Source organism: Patiria miniata, unplaced genomic scaffold (genome assembly GCF_015706575.1).
Source record: "Patiria miniata isolate m_02_andy unplaced genomic scaffold, ASM1570657v1 HiC_scaffold_24, whole genome shotgun sequence".
In the NCBI taxonomy this organism is placed as follows: domain Eukaryota; kingdom Metazoa; phylum Echinodermata; class Asteroidea; order Valvatida; family Asterinidae; genus Patiria; species Patiria miniata.
The window spans coordinates 1,888,936-1,906,755 of record NW_024037063.1 but is presented as its reverse complement, the minus strand read 5'-3'; the positions used below and the strand labels follow the sequence as shown (position 1 = coordinate 1,906,755).

The 17,820-nt window shown below is 42.8% G+C and overlaps 1 protein-coding gene and 1 long non-coding RNA gene across 2 annotated transcripts; one reads left to right on the top strand and one right to left on the bottom strand.

Annotated features, from left to right (window-relative positions):
• The first annotated feature begins 183 nt into the window (after positions 1 to 183).
• On the top strand, positions 184 to 11,206 carry LOC119732488 (A disintegrin and metalloproteinase with thrombospondin motifs 3-like). The gene is made up of 19 exons (XM_038206019.1): positions 184 to 505; positions 620 to 668; positions 932 to 1,347; positions 1,750 to 1,903; positions 2,698 to 2,912; positions 3,659 to 3,742; positions 4,159 to 4,303; positions 4,558 to 4,663; positions 5,154 to 5,297; positions 5,689 to 5,824; positions 6,660 to 6,773; positions 7,064 to 7,200; positions 7,701 to 7,764; positions 8,009 to 8,117; positions 8,648 to 8,781; positions 9,077 to 9,197; positions 9,423 to 9,503; positions 10,013 to 10,170; positions 10,563 to 11,206. Exons 1-19 carry the CDS (start codon positions 413 to 415, stop codon positions 10,662 to 10,664), a joined length of 2,562 nt encoding a protein of 853 aa, XP_038061947.1. The 5' UTR covers positions 184 to 412; the 3' UTR covers positions 10,665 to 11,206.
• Positions 11,207 to 11,280: 74 nt separating this feature from the next.
• LOC119732489 lies at positions 11,281 to 12,494 on the bottom strand. Its single transcript, XR_005271555.1, has 2 exons — positions 12,317 to 12,494; positions 11,281 to 11,554 (listed from the first exon to the last, which is right to left on the bottom strand). It is a non-coding gene; the product is annotated as an uncharacterized LOC119732489 (long non-coding RNA).
• Positions 12,495 to 17,820: the final 5,326 nt, after the last annotated feature.

Genomic DNA, 17,820 nt, shown 5'->3' with positions numbered 1-17,820 from the left:
GCAGCCATCATCCGGACATTGATCTGTACGCCAATACGGAGGTGAACTTCCTTCCTCAGTGTCCGGTAAGCATCAGTTTTGAACTTCAAGAACAGCTGGCGTTTCCTGCTACAGAAGCACAGGCCACTTTCCCACACCGGTTGACAAGTACTAAACGATGAATCACAGCACCATGTTACTACTTTCCGGTGACGTGCGTGTGAATTTGTGGACATGAAAACACGCGAAAAGTAACCAAGGGAACACTTCAAAATCTCTGGACTTTTACCAAGAAATTGTTTACGTTAGTGCGAACACGTCAATTTTACAATCGTTTAAAGAAGAGCGTCTAAAGGAACAAACTTCATTCCTTGTGTTGTTCTCTTCAATCGTCACTGCTAGCCGTCTGTAGTTTTCGAGGGTGAATATCAAAATGAGGACACGGAGTGGAAGTTGCTGGATGTGTACCACAGTTGAGGGACTTCTAGCGTCTATTATTTTAACGGTTCCGTTCTGCATGATGCTGGTGGGTGAACCGTAATTGCATTGTGCTTTTGGAATGATCGTCCTACTTGTACATTTTTGCATGTATCCCCATTTGTTTTAGCTCACCGTGTTTTTGGTTCTGTACTTTTTGCAGGTTCATGGAACTGACGGAACTTCCTATTTACCTCTGAGAGAGAAGCATCGTAAGTATGTGATATGGCCACTCTTCCATTTGTTTTAAAATTTGTCCGAGCGTCTTTTGAGTTACCAGATTTGACGATTTAAACTGTCAACTGAATTAGTTTCACAGTCTCATTATTTTCTGCACAATCCACTCAAATTAGGAGGCATCGACGGATACGCAATTTCGAGGCTGTCAATCCGTCTGTCCATCTGTATCCCTCTGTTTGTGTTTCTGTCTTTCCTCACTTATCTGATATAGCCTATTTCTCTTCATTATCTGCAGATCATCTTTTGTCGAAACTGTCGTACTACGAAGTGGTCAGACCCCACCGTTCGACCGACAACGGCGACTTCGTGACTAACGACTTGTCGACAACGCACGAAGAAAATGAAGACATTTTCAGGAGCGCTCACAGAACCAGAGTCGACTCCAATCGACCTCGGTTCTCCAGGTCTTCGGATGATATACAACAACGACAACCGACGCAAAACTTCCATTTCAGAGTCGACGCTTTCGGTGTCAGTCTCGTGCTGAACGTCACCAGGAATCGATACCTGGTCTCGCCCGAACTGAGAGTCGAACGGCACAACGAGGATGGAACAATCGACAGGTTTAGACCCGACACCCTTTGTTTCTACTCAGGCAGTGTTGCTGGGCAACCAAACTCCTCAGTTGCCATTAGCAACTGTAACGGACTGGTGAGGATTTGTTTTAAGATTTCGATTTTTTCGTAAGATAACATTTTGTTAATCTTTGTGGGACGAATTCTTTCAGGTAGATTTCAATTAAGGGGATTGCAATTCATAATAGCTTTTAGCTTTCATTTGTTTATTTTGTTCACGGTCAATTCTTTATTGGTTTCCTCTATATTTCATTTCCGCCAGTTTTTTTTTTGTATATCCACATTGTGTGCATCAAACTACACCGTTTCTTGAATTACGTATTTTAGTCGTAAAATACATTTCGAATGCCTGTTGTTTTGTGAAGCTGTGATATTAATGAAGAACTTGTCAATAGTAAACAAGCGGAACGATTCGCTGGTATATTTCCTAGATTTTTTTCTGACTGAGTGTAGATTATATGTCTTTCCCATCATTCAGAGTGGGTTCATTCAAGCCGGCAGTGAAGAATATTTTATCGAACCCTTGGAGCCTTCGGCAGGCAGACCCAGGATTAACGCGTCCCTCGGACATCTTCACATCATGTACCGGACAAGAGACTTGAAGATGGAGTCTACGGAACTCGAAACAGATTGTAAGGCATCCATTGACCTTTTGGATGTATGGTGGACATGAAAAGAGTGTGCTATTTAACACTTATTGACTGCTTTGATGTGGGATATGACGTTTTGAACACCCGAGGGACGCTTAGCACCCAAGGCGAAGCGTAATATCCCACATCACAGCAGTCAACAATTGTTTTGTTATACCCATGTCTTGGATTCGTTGCATTGTGATGTAAAAATCAAAACAAACAGCAGTAAACACGACAATTGAACGTCACATGCATGTCGCGTGCTCGAAACAGCTGATCGTCTGCTAGTTCGCTGCTCCCACTCATGTGTGAAAACATGGTGAAAATAGCATGGGTACCAACGATATAAGCGTTTCGCACCGTACATACAAAGTCATCGCACACTCCCTGTGGGATATCACGTACGTGATATAGTGTGCCATGACTTTTTATAAACTGAACACGGGATCGTTCTAGGCCAATGAAAATACAGTATCAGAGGTAGGTAACTATATAGGGTATAATCTGTGTTATTGAACCAATTAGCACCCTATTGTGTCCGCCATATAATAAAGGCTAATTAAAACAATAGATTTGAACATTTTAAGGTGTCATTATTCCCTCAAACCATCAATCATTATTGGATCGCTTAGAATGAATCTTATACGATGTACGTCAAGAAAACTTCCCACTGTCTTTTGACTTAGTGTCTTCTTCCCCTGCCCTCTCCCCGTGACACGACACTGTTGAGCTAATTGCGGAATTCAAAACACAGTTCCTCGTATAAACCTTCAACGTCTCCCCCTTGATCGCAGTTAAAATCAAGCTAGAACGCAGAGTTCAGGCAGAGACCTCAGGCCCACTGCCAGACGATGATGTTGATGACCGGGACTCACCCCGTAGTCGACGGTCCGCAGACAGCGACGGTCGGCAGTACATCGTGGAGACCATCCTGGCCGCCGATCACTCCATGGTTACTTTCCACGGCGCGGACGAGCTGCCGAGGTATCTGTTGAATATGCTGAACATTGTGAGTTGATTTGAAAAAAAAAAACACTTTAGGACGAATTTCACTTAAAGTGTAAAACGGACTCTTCTTTCTGCCAATCTAACAGTGCGGATTGACCATGGTTCCCAACGTTTGGTCAAGCGACCACGATATAGCTCGGTAGAAAGACAGTCACAAGCATTGCTCGGAGTATACATAAACCAAAGATGGGCGGAGCTTATGACCCGTTCATAGCACAGGAGGGGGGGGGAGACTTCAGTCCTCATTGTCTTGGGACAACAGAAAAATGGTTTTGTCATAGTCAAACAATATAACACTCGTTAAACGTTTAAATATGGAGATGAATGAGATACCTTTGACAGCTTGTGAACATGCGCACATAAGTTTGAATATGACGCAAACAAATTATTGAAAAGGACTGTCTCATATCTGTCATTAAGGGGTAACAAGCCCCTAGCCAGGTGGGCGTGCCCCCCCCCCCCTCAACTGCGCCACTCACATGGAGACAATGTATGTCAAGCTGTAACAGATAAAACACAAGAATAGCAGGTCATTATTCTAAATGATGTTCGATGAAAACAATCACATAAAAGTTGCCGAATGATACTGCTGTCGAAGCAAAACAAACTGGGGGCACTTAAGACGTTACATTATTTCACAAGGGTATCTTCAAACTTCTGCCCCGTAATTGATTAATTAGAGTGATTGTGAGAGCTGAGATATTGTAGGACATGACCTCATGTTGTTGACCTTTTTTTCTTTTGCAGGTGAATAAAGTCTACAGACACCACACCATGACAGTTGATATCCAATTCATCGCCAAAAAGATCGTACTCATCAATGCAAAAACAGTGAGTTGAAATTTATAAATAGACTTCTGTAATTAACAATACCAGATCAAGAGGTACAGATATTTTTCATGAGGTCTAATTATTGGCATTGGACAAGAGTGATACCTGGACTGCCTGGTATGTGTTCAAATAATTGTGGGGGGAAATAATCACAATTTTCCATTCCTTAGATATGGAGTAAGCCTACGTAAACGGGAAGAAAGATTAAGTTCAGATGTTTTACAAAATTGAAGTCACAGCCCTCTTCAGAGCATTGAACATTCAGGGAAGGCAGGTTATTTCCAGTTTGCAATTGTAATGGGAAAAAATGGTCCTTTGATAGTGGGAATACGACGCAGTCGGCACTGGAAATTCACATAAACAGGACACTGTAATTACGATAAAAATATGCACTTTTTTTTCTAAATTTCCATCAGTCCAAAACTTTGATCGTGGAGAACCGTTACAAACGAAGTCTGACCAACGTATGGGCCTGGGCCTCTTCCCTTACGCCGGATGGCCAGTTGTACGGCGTGGCAGACTATGTCTCCTTTCTGACACAACTGGATTTCGGCCCAGCTGGTAATTGCCTAAATCAAATTCACTGATTTCAATTTCGCTTCGTTATATAAATACATGTATAGAATATGAAATACTTAATTTTTGCAATCACCATTTTTTTTTTAAAAAGCATCACGACTTATTCTTTCACAAAACAAGAGCCCCACAGAAAGTTCATGTGAAATGTGACATTGCGCGCTACGCAGGGAAAAAAGTGATTAAAAAAACACATGTTAAAGACCGCCGTGCTTTTAATAATTTTGTTCGTGTTCAAGGTTTTGCACCCCTGTCAACGATGTGTGACAGTTACTGGAGTAGTTCCCTGACTCGGGATCAAGGATTGCTATCTGGTTTCGTTATGGCACACGAGGCTGGCCATGTGTAAGTCTATCTTTCATTTTGTAACATTAGTTTAACGAAGCTGTACTAAGCATACGCTCTACGTGTTTAACGGCAAAGCGAGCAATGACTTGAATTTCATCGAGCGCATTGCCCTGAATACGTACATTGGAGCACGTTTGAGCGAGAGTATAGTGGTTAGACTTTACTTGCTCGAACCCACGCTATCCAAATTGTAGTTCGACCATTCAGGACCAGGCTAACGAGATTGGCGTCATCGCTGCTTACCAAAGCCGGAGTGTTACAATAGCCACGTGGAACAGGGAACCAGGTTCTGGACGTTTATATCTGATGACATATCAGTGCACCCTACCGTCGATATATACCACTGGTATCCAGTCTATCACACCCTAAGTCAATATGAACCACTGGTATTCATATTTTCCTAATTAACACGTGCTATCGACTGACAGTTACAGGGGTAGAGCGCCCTCCAGTGTTTATTATCTCAACTTTTGTTTTGACCTTTCAGCTTGGGGTTGGAGCATGACGGCTATGGTAACTCGTGCGTAGTGGATACCTATGCACGCTCCATCATGAACTCGCTGGTCATGGCAATGTACGGTGACTACTACTGGTCCAACTGCAGTGCAGAAGTACTCCAAACTAAAATCCAGTAAGCGTCTAAGATGGTCCTTTAAGTTTGGTTTAATGCACAATCTCTATGGTTCATACACTTACACAACAATTAATGTAACAGCAACATCGGTTGTTAGATGGTAGAAATGTAATAAGCCTACTTAAAACTTTTAAACAAATTTATGGATACTTATTTGAAATTGGTGAGTTATGTTCTTGATCTCTTCAACATAGTACCTTTCTATACCTTTAGGCCTATATCACAGGTCATTGTGGTTAAAAATACAGACATCTCAAGTATATTCATTCATATACAAGGGCAAGACCCTAAATGTTCATCTCTTCCACACCAAACGTTTATGGAGATATATCAGCCGTCACCTAGTAGCATCCTCATATTTAAATTTTCATTCCTTTTGTGTGTGCAGACATTACCACTGCTTGAAGAACGTGGCAGTCGACACTAGCGGTTTGATGGAGATCGATGGCTTTCCTGGGGAGCGGTACTCCACGGACCAGCAGTGCCGGTACACTTTTGGCGGGAGTTCGCACCAGTGCGGAAGCGTAAGCTATTTAGAAATATCCACTGGAAAATGATTTATGCTAAAGAGACATATTCATGCCACATAAATAATGCCTTTCATGAAGCACATGCAACATAGAGTTCAGTTAAATTGTTAGTTTTTTAATGTCAAACAGTAAGCACGTTAACGTCTGGAGTATGTTATTTGGTTTAGCCTGGGAAAATATGCTTATTTCTCCAGATTATGCTTTTGAACCTATGTACAATTTACTATTCGAACGAATTGGCCTATCAAGACATATTGTGCACAGGAAAAACACATTGCGATACATGAACCTCGTTTAACCCTAAAGGGGCCGGGTTATTTTGACCATCTCTTCCGCCCCCCCCCCCCCTAAGATCTCGACCATCGAGTGACGAAAAATTTTGAAACTCAGCACATGCATAGAACAACTCTTCCTAAACATGCCCAAGAAATTTCATGACTATAGGTCAAAGGGTTTTGGAATTATGGCTAATTAATTATTCATATGTATGAATGGCAATTTTGTTCGGTGTACACGACGTATATGCGAAAATTCAGTTTTTACGGCGCGTAGCGCCGGAAATTTTTTTGCTACGTGGCAACCCGTGGTCCGATTTTTATGTTTTTGGTATCAAAAGATGCGCAAAGCTCGAGGCTAAAAAGTCATAACAGCTCGGGTCGCGAAAAATTTTTTTTTAGAGGCTATCGCGGAAAATGTTGAGGGGGGGGGGATTCCGCCCCCCCGGCCCCTTTAGGGTTAATCATGTGCATTTATAGACACAGTGTTACACAATAACATGAACTTGGTCTCTGTCGTTTACTTTTTGGTCTCTTATTTTTCTGCTTTGAAGCCGGACGACTATTACACCTGTGACATCAGATGCACTGAAGGAACGGAACGAGACACCTGCCATGAGTACTATCTCCCCGCCTTAGATGGAACTGGCTGCGGCGCCGTCAACCAGGTATGGTTGATTGCAAAGACGATTGATGTCCATTCTGTTCTCAACACCAAAAAAAAAATCATAAGTATCAAGCATCTTTACAGATTTCTATGAAATTATACTGTAGCTTGTTTTGTCCAAGGTGTATAAATGGGTTACGAATCCAGTACTCGGAGAGAGAGAGAGAGAGAGCAATTCAGATTCGAGAGTAACACTTTATTCGTACAATTTCAACATGGCGCGGCCCGCTCTTTTCGAAAATATAGCTCTATAAAATGTGTTCGTGTCTTTCAATGTGATTTCTTTCGCAGTGGTGTATGGACGGCGTTTGTGTGAACAAACCCCCAGCGCGAAACGGCAAATGGAGCAAATGGTCCGACTGGAGCGAATGTTCCCAGGACTGCGATGTCGGTGCACGCACCAGGTATCGGCACTGCGACAACCCAAGGTAGTATTTTTGTTCTACCGATCAATTGAACTCATCTTAAGGACTGCACAGAATGAAATACTGAAAGTGACCCATTGACTGTTACAAACAAGTGTGCCATTTGCGAATGCTAATGATGCAAACACTACATTGTAACGGAGCTTTTACATCATGCACCTCTACCAGAAAATCCAAGAGGTGCGCACATTAACACCCTTGCTCCATAGGTTTGTTTATCCCTCATTTAATTCGGCCCTAAACGGCTTTAAGTCCTTGGAAGTAATTAAAAACTTTCAAAACTGTTAACATTTTCTTACTTCCTCGAATGCAAACATTGGTTTGTAATTACCCAATTTGGGTAAAAAAGTTCCAACAGTTTAAGGAACAATTTGCCAAAGAGTTTATTTAACCTGTTGATATGTTGACCAACATTGGTCTACATATCAACCCATTTTGCCCAACGTGTTTACAGTGTATATGTTTCTCTTCGGCCTGGGCCTAAATACTTTTCCTCCTTCCAGACCCGCCCATGGAGGCAAGGATTGCAAGGGGAAGTCAGTCCAGTTTAAAGTTTGCAACACTCAGGTAAAAATAATTTCACCGTTAATAATCAAATACTAACCGGTCCCTCCCCCCCCCCCAAAAAAAAAGGCCAATCGTAATTTCATTTTAAAAGGTAAACATTTTTGGTATATTTAGTTTTAGTTTTAACATTTTCACCGTATAACATGCACCAAGAAAGCGGCTACATCGCTCCGTCAATCAAGCTTGTCGTCATTGGCAACGTACTATGAATATTCATATTTATGTTTTGCATTATTCAAATTAGCCATGCGCGGTCTGGGTGGACAGACGAGCTGAGCAGTGTAAGGACCGCTTATCGACGGTGCTGGTGAATGGCAAGCACTATGAATGGGTGCCCTTTGAGGACCATAACGGTACGTCAATAGGTTCTTCATTTGCATAATTTATTCACGGTTGGCTGGGCTAGGTTATTATTTATCATCTTCATCATTTAACTGGCAGGTTGAGAAAATATACGTAGTTTTGGCCTGCAGAAGATAAAACTGTCCTTGTTATTGCCTAAAATAAAAGTTGCGTAGGTCCAACTACGTCAGAACGTGCGCAAATTAGAAATTGTACTTTTGCACCACTTAAAATTGTCTCAGCTAGCGAATGAAAGCCTAATATGAATTAACCAATCAATGTGCAGGATCGCGCCAACGCAGCTTGTAAAATATTGTCCAATCACATAATATACAAATGGACGCGTAACGCGCACGTTCTTGAACAAACAAAACTTAACGAACAATATTCTATAGGGTTGTCCAAGGGGCGTGGCTAACTCGCAAACGGCGATAGGTCAAGGGCTTATAATCAAAATTGTTCTCTCTGCAAGATGCAAGTTACTTTTCGTTGTCAAGATTCCATACATTTACCCCCATTGTTTTTTTTTTTTTACTTTCAGAAACGTCCCTGTGCAGACTAGTCTGTATGTCAGCGAAGACGTTGGATATCCTTGCAACCCCGTACATGGTAACCGACGGCAGTCCATGTACCTACGAGGACCACCATAGCATCTGTGTCGGGGGCGAGTGCAAAGTAGGCGTTTCCGTTTGCTCATTTTATTCACAATCGTAATTCCCCGTTTTACTCCTACCATCAAAATGTTACATCCTTGCGCTAAACACGAGATCATCAAAATACTCCCAACAGTCAGGAAGTCCGACGAGACCTTTACGTATACAGTTTTTCATCTCACTCAAGTGAAATTATTTTAAATGACCCGGAATCTAAGTCAAATATAGTAGGATGGTACTTTTGTTAATCCCTGAAAGCTCTTTTTTTTCAAATAATTTTTTTTATTCTTTTTAATTGATTTGGAAATCTTTCACAGAAACTTGGGTGCAACAAGCGTGTTGGGTCATCCGCTGAAGACGATGTGTGCGGGATATGCGGCGGTGACGGCAGTTATTGTACTCTCATCAGCAAGGTCTTCACCGCCACACCGACGAAAAGTAATAGTTCACTTTGTTTATTAACTGATAAACAAAAAAAAGTATTATCAGCACAAAACACAAAACTTGTCTCTACTAATGCACAGTATAACTCAAATGCCCGGACAGTTACATACAGCTTTAAAAAGTTCAATGACTTTGAACTGGGTAAGCTGGCACAACTAAAAAAGCAATCTAAATATCTGTATCTCTCTTCTTTTAAAACTGTTCCAATTGTCATTACAGAGTACCAGCGCGTAGACGTCCTTCCAGCCGGTGCTTACAACATCGAAGTGAAAGAGCAATCCACCACTAACCATTTTTTGGGTAAGCTTACATTGATACAGTACAATACTATATTTAAGATCCCACGCTTTACGCCTGTGTTTCATTGTTGTTGTAAAAGGCCTAAGGAGAGTGCGGAAGCGCAAAGTCCAACTTTCGTTTTGTTTTCATTTTTTGGTAAATTTGTTTCTTTGACACTTTGAATAGTGAAATTTTACAACGTTATCTCTATGAAAACACTCCAAAACGTATCGCTATTACACAAAACATAACGTTGATGATGAAAAATGTGGTGAATTGCTTCACCAAGGTTTACCACGCCCACTTGGGGTCAGCATGCAAATTGAGGTTAAAGAACTCTACCTCTCACTGTCGATCGTACGAATTCGTACGAAATGAATATGCATTTCGAAACCTCTTCTCGAGGCTTTACGACCCACGCGAGCGCGGCATCCCGCTAGTAATACCAATAAAAACCGTGCGCTCTGGTGCCGACGTTAATTGGCTTGCCTTGTCTTTTATATTGTTTTTTTTTCTTGAAACTCTGACAGCCCTTCGGCGTAGCTCGGACAAGACGTACATCTTGAATGGTGGTCGAAGGCGACGGGGTTGGCCCGAGTTCATAGCCGCCGGTGCACGGTTCGACTACACCAAGAAAAATGACCAGCTGACTTCCAAAGGCCCACTCCACCAGGATCTGGATGTCCTGGTAAAATGAAATTAGAATAGTCATACATGAGCATTCAATACTAACGGTATAAACGCTAATGTCCCGAGATCCCCATAAACAAAACTTGGGGCTGATCTATTTAGCTCCGCCCACTGCGCACGTGGACGGATATTAATAAAGGCTGTGATTGGTCAAAACATCATGGGACGGGGCGTAGTGGATCGGTCACGGTCACGAGGTCTTGGAGGCCATAATGTGGGGAATTGGTTTTATTCACCGGGAAAATATTGAAAGTTTGAGGAAAGGTTTCATGACAGGTTCAGAGTTAATGGCAAGTCATGTATTGTATGTGAATCTATACGTTAATTTTCATTAATTGCTTGTTTCACACTTAACTTGTTTTCTTGTTTTTATCTTTCTGTCTCTGGAAGGTGTACTGGACAAAGGACAGTAATCCCATCAATATTACCTACAGCTACTACATGCGTGATGCAGCATCGTCGACCACTATTGCACCAAATGGGCAGCCGTAAAGCAAGAACTGTGTGACAATAGTGGACTGATCCATTAAGCCCCGCCCCATGGTGTCCTGACCAATCCAATCCATGATTAACGTCCGATGTGCGGCACATCGGACATTAATCATGGATTGGATTGGTCAGGACACCATGTGCGTGCATGAGCGTATGACGCGCGCGGTTGGAACACGGTCAGTGTGGCATTCGGGGCGCCATTCGTTGCGGCATACCGTACCAGGGGCCAATTCCATGGAGCTGCTAAGCAGAGAAATTTGCTTAGCATGCAAAGTCTGCATTGGAAAAAACAGGATTACCAACCAAATGCCCATGTGATGTATATTGCAACTTTGCTTGTGATTGGCATTCGGCTGTTGATTGCTTAGCATGAAAATCACATGGAGTTTTGGCTGGTAACCTGCTTTTACTACGCCAGACTTTTTGTGCTAAGCAAATTTTGAGCTTAGCAACTGCATGAAATTGGCCCCAGATCTGCGGCATTTCGATATACACACGATTCTACGGACAGTACAATGATTTTGCAGACAAAAAAAAGAAAGAAATTGGGGTGTGAACTCTCCCCCAAACCACCACCATCACCATTAAAAAAATCTACACAGCAAGACACATTCAATGAATTTTTGCTACTTAGCATCTTTTATTTCCTCCACCAAATGTCAAAATCAAACCCAACAAGAAGTTTATTGTACAAATCAACAGCTATTGCCCAGTATACGCACAAAGGGTAAATAAATAGTTTATATATAGAGAGCAGTGACCTAAAAGTTGCTTTTTAAGAGATAATCCGTTGTTATCAATTCCTTTTCCGTCTTCATTGGAGTCATTAATTGCAACGCTGACGTCATACGTAGCGTCATATCTAATTGTCGTCGTAGCATCTCCTGCTCCTGTGAAGTAAATTCGAAATTAAACCGTGTGATAATGTTCGAAATATATTTCAAATATAACCAAAATTATAACCATGTAATGCAACTTATCTTAATAATATTGTCAGCTCTTAAATTTAAACATTATTGCCAGAATTGTTTTTGTCATAACTGTTTTTGTTTATGTACAACTTGTAGCTATTTTGCACGTAACAGCCATGAAATATTAAAACTCACAATTTTATTTCAAGGACTCTGGGCTAAAGGCTTTTTTATTTTAATAAAAAAATAATACCAATTCGACCCGTGAAGTACTAAGCGAGTGGGATCGTGGTGATTGCGCCCTCTGTTGGCAGCATTGCTAGGGGCCGGCGAGCGTAAGACGAACAAATCATAAACGGTAGGTCTTGAACGAAGACTGATTGCTCAAAGTCAATGCATAAAATTAATGGAGACCTTTGAGACATTGGTGGCAGCAAACACAATGGTCCTTTTTCCAATGTAGTTGCATCATATTGAGCATGCGCGCTTTTATTTAAAGGACAGGTGTGTTTGCCGCCACCAACGTCTCAAAAGTCTCCCATTGCCACTGATAGGCCATGTTCGATTTAACTGGATACGCCTGGAAATTACACATGCGCATAATTATGAAAGCGGCTGCAGCCACCTCCCGTAGATCCGTGTGTTATTCCCAGCCTTAGCCAAGTCATTCTGACGCGGCTTTAGACATTTGAGAATCCAGGAATGTCCAGGTCTAGTATCTAGCGTGCGCTACGTTCTTACCCAACGAAAGCTCGGAAGTAGCTCTGGCTACAAGATAACCATAGGTTCAGCATACCAAGGGGTCGCATAGGCAGCCATCATGTACTTCGCTGCGTTGCAGTTGCTCCCATACGAACCATCGTGAAATATGTTCAAACTTGAAGAGAAAGAAACTCCGGTGAGCAAGAATGTCAAATTGTTATCACAACAACACTTCACTAATTCGGGCGATTCATAATGCACGGACGAATAACGACGAACGCCTTGACCAAGGTTATCCTGTTCACGGCTTGCACCCTTCTTATTTTTTTTTACAGACCCTCAAGCTCATGGCCCACGAAATGCTTTAATAGCAGAGGATTTGAGGGCATGCAAAGCGTGATTTGCATTGGCCGGCGTACGCAATTTTGGGCCTATTTTACTGCCCTGAAACCTTACACCAGCCGGCACCATGCGTGTAAACAGCGCCCTCTCTTCTCCCAAGTCGCCCCATTCCAGAGCTTCGGCTACGTCCATTGTCAGCGCGTCCCCGCGTATTTTTAATGGGCGCAGACCTCGACCTAGTCCTAGTTAGCTGATTTGGACGTAGCCTTAGTTTTCTTGTATTATCTATGAGAAGGCCTGCAGCAAAACACATCGATGTTCGCATTTTTTTTTTTAATTTTTTTTTTTTTGCTCGCTCCATTTATTTGTGTAAAACGAGCAACGACTTTACGCTAAGGAGTGTACCAGAAGACCAGGAGGAAAATGTAACCTCTTGACATTTTCGATACCGTTAAAATAATTCAGTCTGATCAGAATGCTTTCGACTGTAAATGCCCTCCGAGGTTTGACTACTCCGAAGAGAAAAACATCTTCACGTCGAGAAAATATCTTCTGAGCTTTCAAAAATAGGTCAATGCGAGCACTTGGCGCGCAAAATATTCCCCCGTGACGTTGGTGGCGCTGCGCCGTGGCAACGCAGACCTCCGGGGGCCGCTTAAACGCGTTTCGGGTCGCCGCAAATACACAACCCCAGATGGATTACTTCGTTTTTGGAGCAAAGCTTTTGCGAATAATGCGTGACGGAGAAATATTGCTGGGAGCTGTTCGCCTGGGAAAAGAGCCGAGCTGACGGCCGGGGCAACAACTAAAGCGACACGCTCAAAGGCAACGGAGCACCTTGTTCACTAACATTGGCCCAACTGAACTGTCAACTTAATATGAATAAACTTACACTGATATAAAGAAAGTGATCAGTGCAGATCCGCAGTCCCGTTCAAAGGAAAAGCCATACGGACTTGTTGAAACAGAGGCAGTACATGTAGGCTTACTGGCAAGCTTCAATCACTTTAAAGGATTCTTAACTCTTAAACGTCTGGGTCAGATTTGACCTAGATTGCGGGTCAGATTTTACTCGGCATCCGGGTCAGATTTGACCTTGAATCCGGGTTAGATTTGACCTGGAGTCTGGGTCAGATTTGACCTGGAATCTCGGTCAGATTTGACTCGGAATCCGGGACATATTTGACTTGGGATCCGGGACAGATTTGACCTGGAATCCGGGTCGGATTTAACCTGGAATCTAGGTCAAATTTTACCTGAAATCTAGGTCAGATTTGACCCCGAATCTGGGTCAGATTTGACCTGAAATCTGGGACAGATTTGACCTGGAATCTGGGTCAGATTTGACCCGGAATCCGGGACAGATTTGACTTGGAATCCGGGTCAGATTTGACCTGGAACCTTGGTCAGATTTGACTCGGAATTTGGGTCAGAATTGACTTGGAATCTGGGTCAGACTGACCGGAATCTTGGTCAGAATTGACCCAGAATCCTGGGTCGGATTCCCCATAATATTTTAAGGGTCACTATGACACATTGTCAAATTGACATTTGTGCATAAAAAAAATGTTTCCGGGTCAAAATTGCTCAGAAAATGGTTCAGAGCAGTGTCATTTTGACTCTGAAAAAAAAAACATCAGGTTCAATCTGACCCATATTTTGGCTCAAATCTGCCCCAGGGACGTTTAACAGTGCAAAATAATGGTCTTTATTTCTGTGAAGGAACTTTTGTTCCAGTTTAGCGATTCTGTGCACACATAGAGAAAATGGGGTCAGCGTAAAAACGCGCAAATTGTGTGCAAGACCTGAACTCAGGAATTTAATTGAACGTGAGCACAATAATACACGTGCCCATTGACAGGTTTCTGTCATCTTAAGAAATTAAATCATCTTAAGATAAGTCATTTCTTCTGTTTTGTTGACTTTCATTTCTATTTACAGAATGCAACTTTTGACCTAGATCTCTTTTTAAACGGTGGCGAGCTAGAACACAATTTAATATCAACACGCTGCTTCCGCGCCTTGCATGCAACAGTCAACGGTCGGTCCTTATTATCAAATGTCAGTCACACACACTCCACGTAAATACGTGGAATAAGAGGCATGGATATTGCCTGACTTGGTGACGAATTTCGTCATATTGTTGGCCGAAAGAGAAGTGGTTCGGACGGGGGGAAGCCAAGAGGAGGAGAGAGTGGGAGAGAAAAAAATACCGTGATTGATGCCCATTGATTAAAAACCCTTCCCACTCGCTGATTCACGTGTTTGGCATTGCACCGCACCGATATCCCGATTTATTTTTTCTGCGGACCGCGTAAGTGAACCGTTACCGGGCACATAGCCCGGTACACCGTGCGGGCTTGCATGCAACGAGAGGGGAAAAAAGTCGCTTCCTATTGGCTCAGAGTGCGCGTACGCGGCCCCGCTATGAGGAGCGCGGACAAGCAGCTCACAGCGTCTCACTTTCCATGCTTAAAACGCATTACGCTCCTTCATGTCGCTCTCGCGGGCCCGGTCCACTCGCGTATAAGTCACTTTGCCTCCTTGAGACTTCCGGCCCGGCCGCGATCCAGGCCCTGGTGAGAACCGGGATCAGTTACTCAAGAGCCCCTCCACGGACCCTCGTCGAAATGGCTGCTTTTTTCAGCGGCTTCTTGGAGCTTGTCTCTCTGCTTTTTGAATTTCTTGTTTGCACGGCGAGCTACGCGTCATTAGCCGGCAACACCGGGAGAGTTGGTGGCTGCATATTCATGGCCCATGCCCCGGCTTGACTCGCTATATATCCCCCGCTGCTATACCGGGTGGCCACTTCAGATCGGAAGTGCTCCCGGAGAAAGATGGAGGAGAGTCAAAAGAGGGGAGTAGAAATACGAAAAAGAAAAGAAAAAGAGTCAGCGCCTCCGAAAAAACAAAAATAATCAGAAACAGGACCGGAGAGCTGAAGACGCGCAATTTGAAGAGGCACATTGAGAGTAAGAGGCCCCAAATCATAATTATTAAAAAATTCAACCCGAGAGAGATCTGCATCTGTGCAACTCGGGGGCAAGGCCTCCGTGGCTTGTTGTTGTTGAGCTAAAACTCTTGGGTGGGAGGATTTAGCGGGCATTTACCGGGGATACAAGAACAGGCTGATGGCACGCGGGGACGGCCGAGAATGTTTGATGTTTGTTCCCCCTCCCATTGCCACCTATGCGCCGGCTGCCGTCTTGTCCCCCCCCCCTCCCATCCTCCTCCCTGCCACCACCCGGACAAATTTGCTCTGGCTACCGCCGACCTGTCAGTCAGACTTCCCCGAGCCAGGGTGGGGAAAATCGGAGCTTAGCTGGGGCTTTAGATCAAATTTATACAGCCACCGGGAGCGGGGGACGCACCGTTACTTAATGAGCCCCTGACTTGGCAAACAAGGAGATGATTTTTTCTCTCTCTTCACTTTCAGTCGAGACTTCTTGTTGGACTCCATCTTCATCTTTTAAGCCTTGGTTATCTAAATATTTTATCTGTGATTTCGGAAGGCTGGTCGCTCCGGCTAAACCTTCCGGATTATGTCGATCAAACAAAACCAGTAGATAGGGGGACCGGGGCTACCATAGTAGCTGGATGTTTGTCCAAGAATTCGCCGGTGACAACGTTACTGCTTGGCGGGGAAATTAATCCTGTTAAAAACAGGAGCCTGAAAATAGAAAGTGGTTTCAAATGGCAGGTGGTCACACGTCGTTATTGCGAATTAAGTCTCATATACAGAACGCGATAACCGTAACACGGTACATTTAGGCTATGCAACTTGTCAAGATGTGATTAATGACACACCCACAACTGCGCATGCGCCCTCATACGAGGTACGAACTCTGTAATCAATGGACCACATTTTTGCTTTGTTTGTCAAAACATAAACAAATACATAATAATCAATTAAACAAATTAAATCACAATAATAAATTTATTTTTAAGCTAAGGGATTGATACATCTGTTAGAGAAAACAACGACAACTTTGCTTTATTTTCTGTGACAAGGTAGACCCAAATAGCGCCTAGATTTTAGAGTTGGAGTTTTAGATTTTCTTGCTTTCTTCGTTTCATTCACGTGCGGTATAGGTAGGGTAGACATGAACAAAAAAATTGCATGTTAATCATTTCTGGGCTTGTCGTCTGGTCAGTATAGGCCTAATGACAAAAAAAATTAATAAGACTTAAATTTCAATGATTTCATACAAAATGGTACGAATTGTTGTATTCCAAAACATTAGGTCATTTTGATTTAGCGCATATATCTTTCTCGATTGCATGCATGCGCTGAAAGAAATCTGTGAGAAATATTGTAATTATTTTCCATCAGTTTCATTCTCTCGTCCTAATAATTAGGTCACCCTGACAAAAAAATCCCACAGGTGTCAAATCACATTTTGAAATATAAGCCTAATTTATCACTATTTTAAAAATGACAGTGGCAATCATTGTTAAGTTTAATGAAATAAAAATAAGGCGCGACGCTAATCCGGAATTTGACACTTTTCCCTTTATCAATCAACAATCGAATTCAACAGCTTGTCACGCTTTTCAGTTTGACAAAAGTGACACACACGCGTGTGTGCCAATTTATTAACAAAAAGAAAACCACGCAATTATTTTGCAGAATAATTGTACCACCACTGAATCAGTTGAAAGACAGAAGAGAATGTTGAAGTTGACTGAACGGTTCTAAGATTGGCAGGTCTGTGGTCGTAAGAAAGGAATTCCCGCTATAGTGACACAATAAGTGGGCCATTAGCGCTATACTAGAAGTGCGCGGGGGTGATCTGGCTACTGGCCCCCGGGCGGACTAGGCAGGGTAGTCCGGTGCTGACAACTGCGCTTTTCCTGAGACTTCGGAACTTACACCAACTTGCTTGCACCACTGAAGGAAGCCGTTGCAAGATTTTCCTCTGAATGGAAGGAAAGTGTGTCAGTGGCTGTTTCATGTGCTACAAAAAAATCCTCATGAAAACGTTCGTCCACGTTATACGAAATTTCTCGAAGAATCAGAAAACATGTAGACAAGACTAACACAGGTAACACCTCATCAAAAGTTTGTTTGAAAGACGTGTGAAATACTGACGCTCATTTGTAGCAAACACTGAGTTCCATTAAAGAAGGCACCATTGAAGTTATCAGTTCAAAGGTTATTATGTTATTTGAAATTATTTATTACTAAAGACCTACTTCGT

Coding starts and splice junctions, on each gene's coding strand:
- LOC119732488 (XM_038206019.1), top strand. CDS start 413: ATGAGGACACGGAGTGGAAGTTGCTGGATGTGTACCACAGTTGAGGGA. Junction 3,743..4,158: donor TACTCATCAATGCAAAAACA/GTGAGTTGAAAT, acceptor AATTTCCATCAG/TCCAAAACTTTGATCGTGGA. Junction 5,298..5,688: donor GTACTCCAAACTAAAATCCA/GTAAGCGTCTAA, acceptor TTGTGTGTGCAG/ACATTACCACTGCTTGAAGA.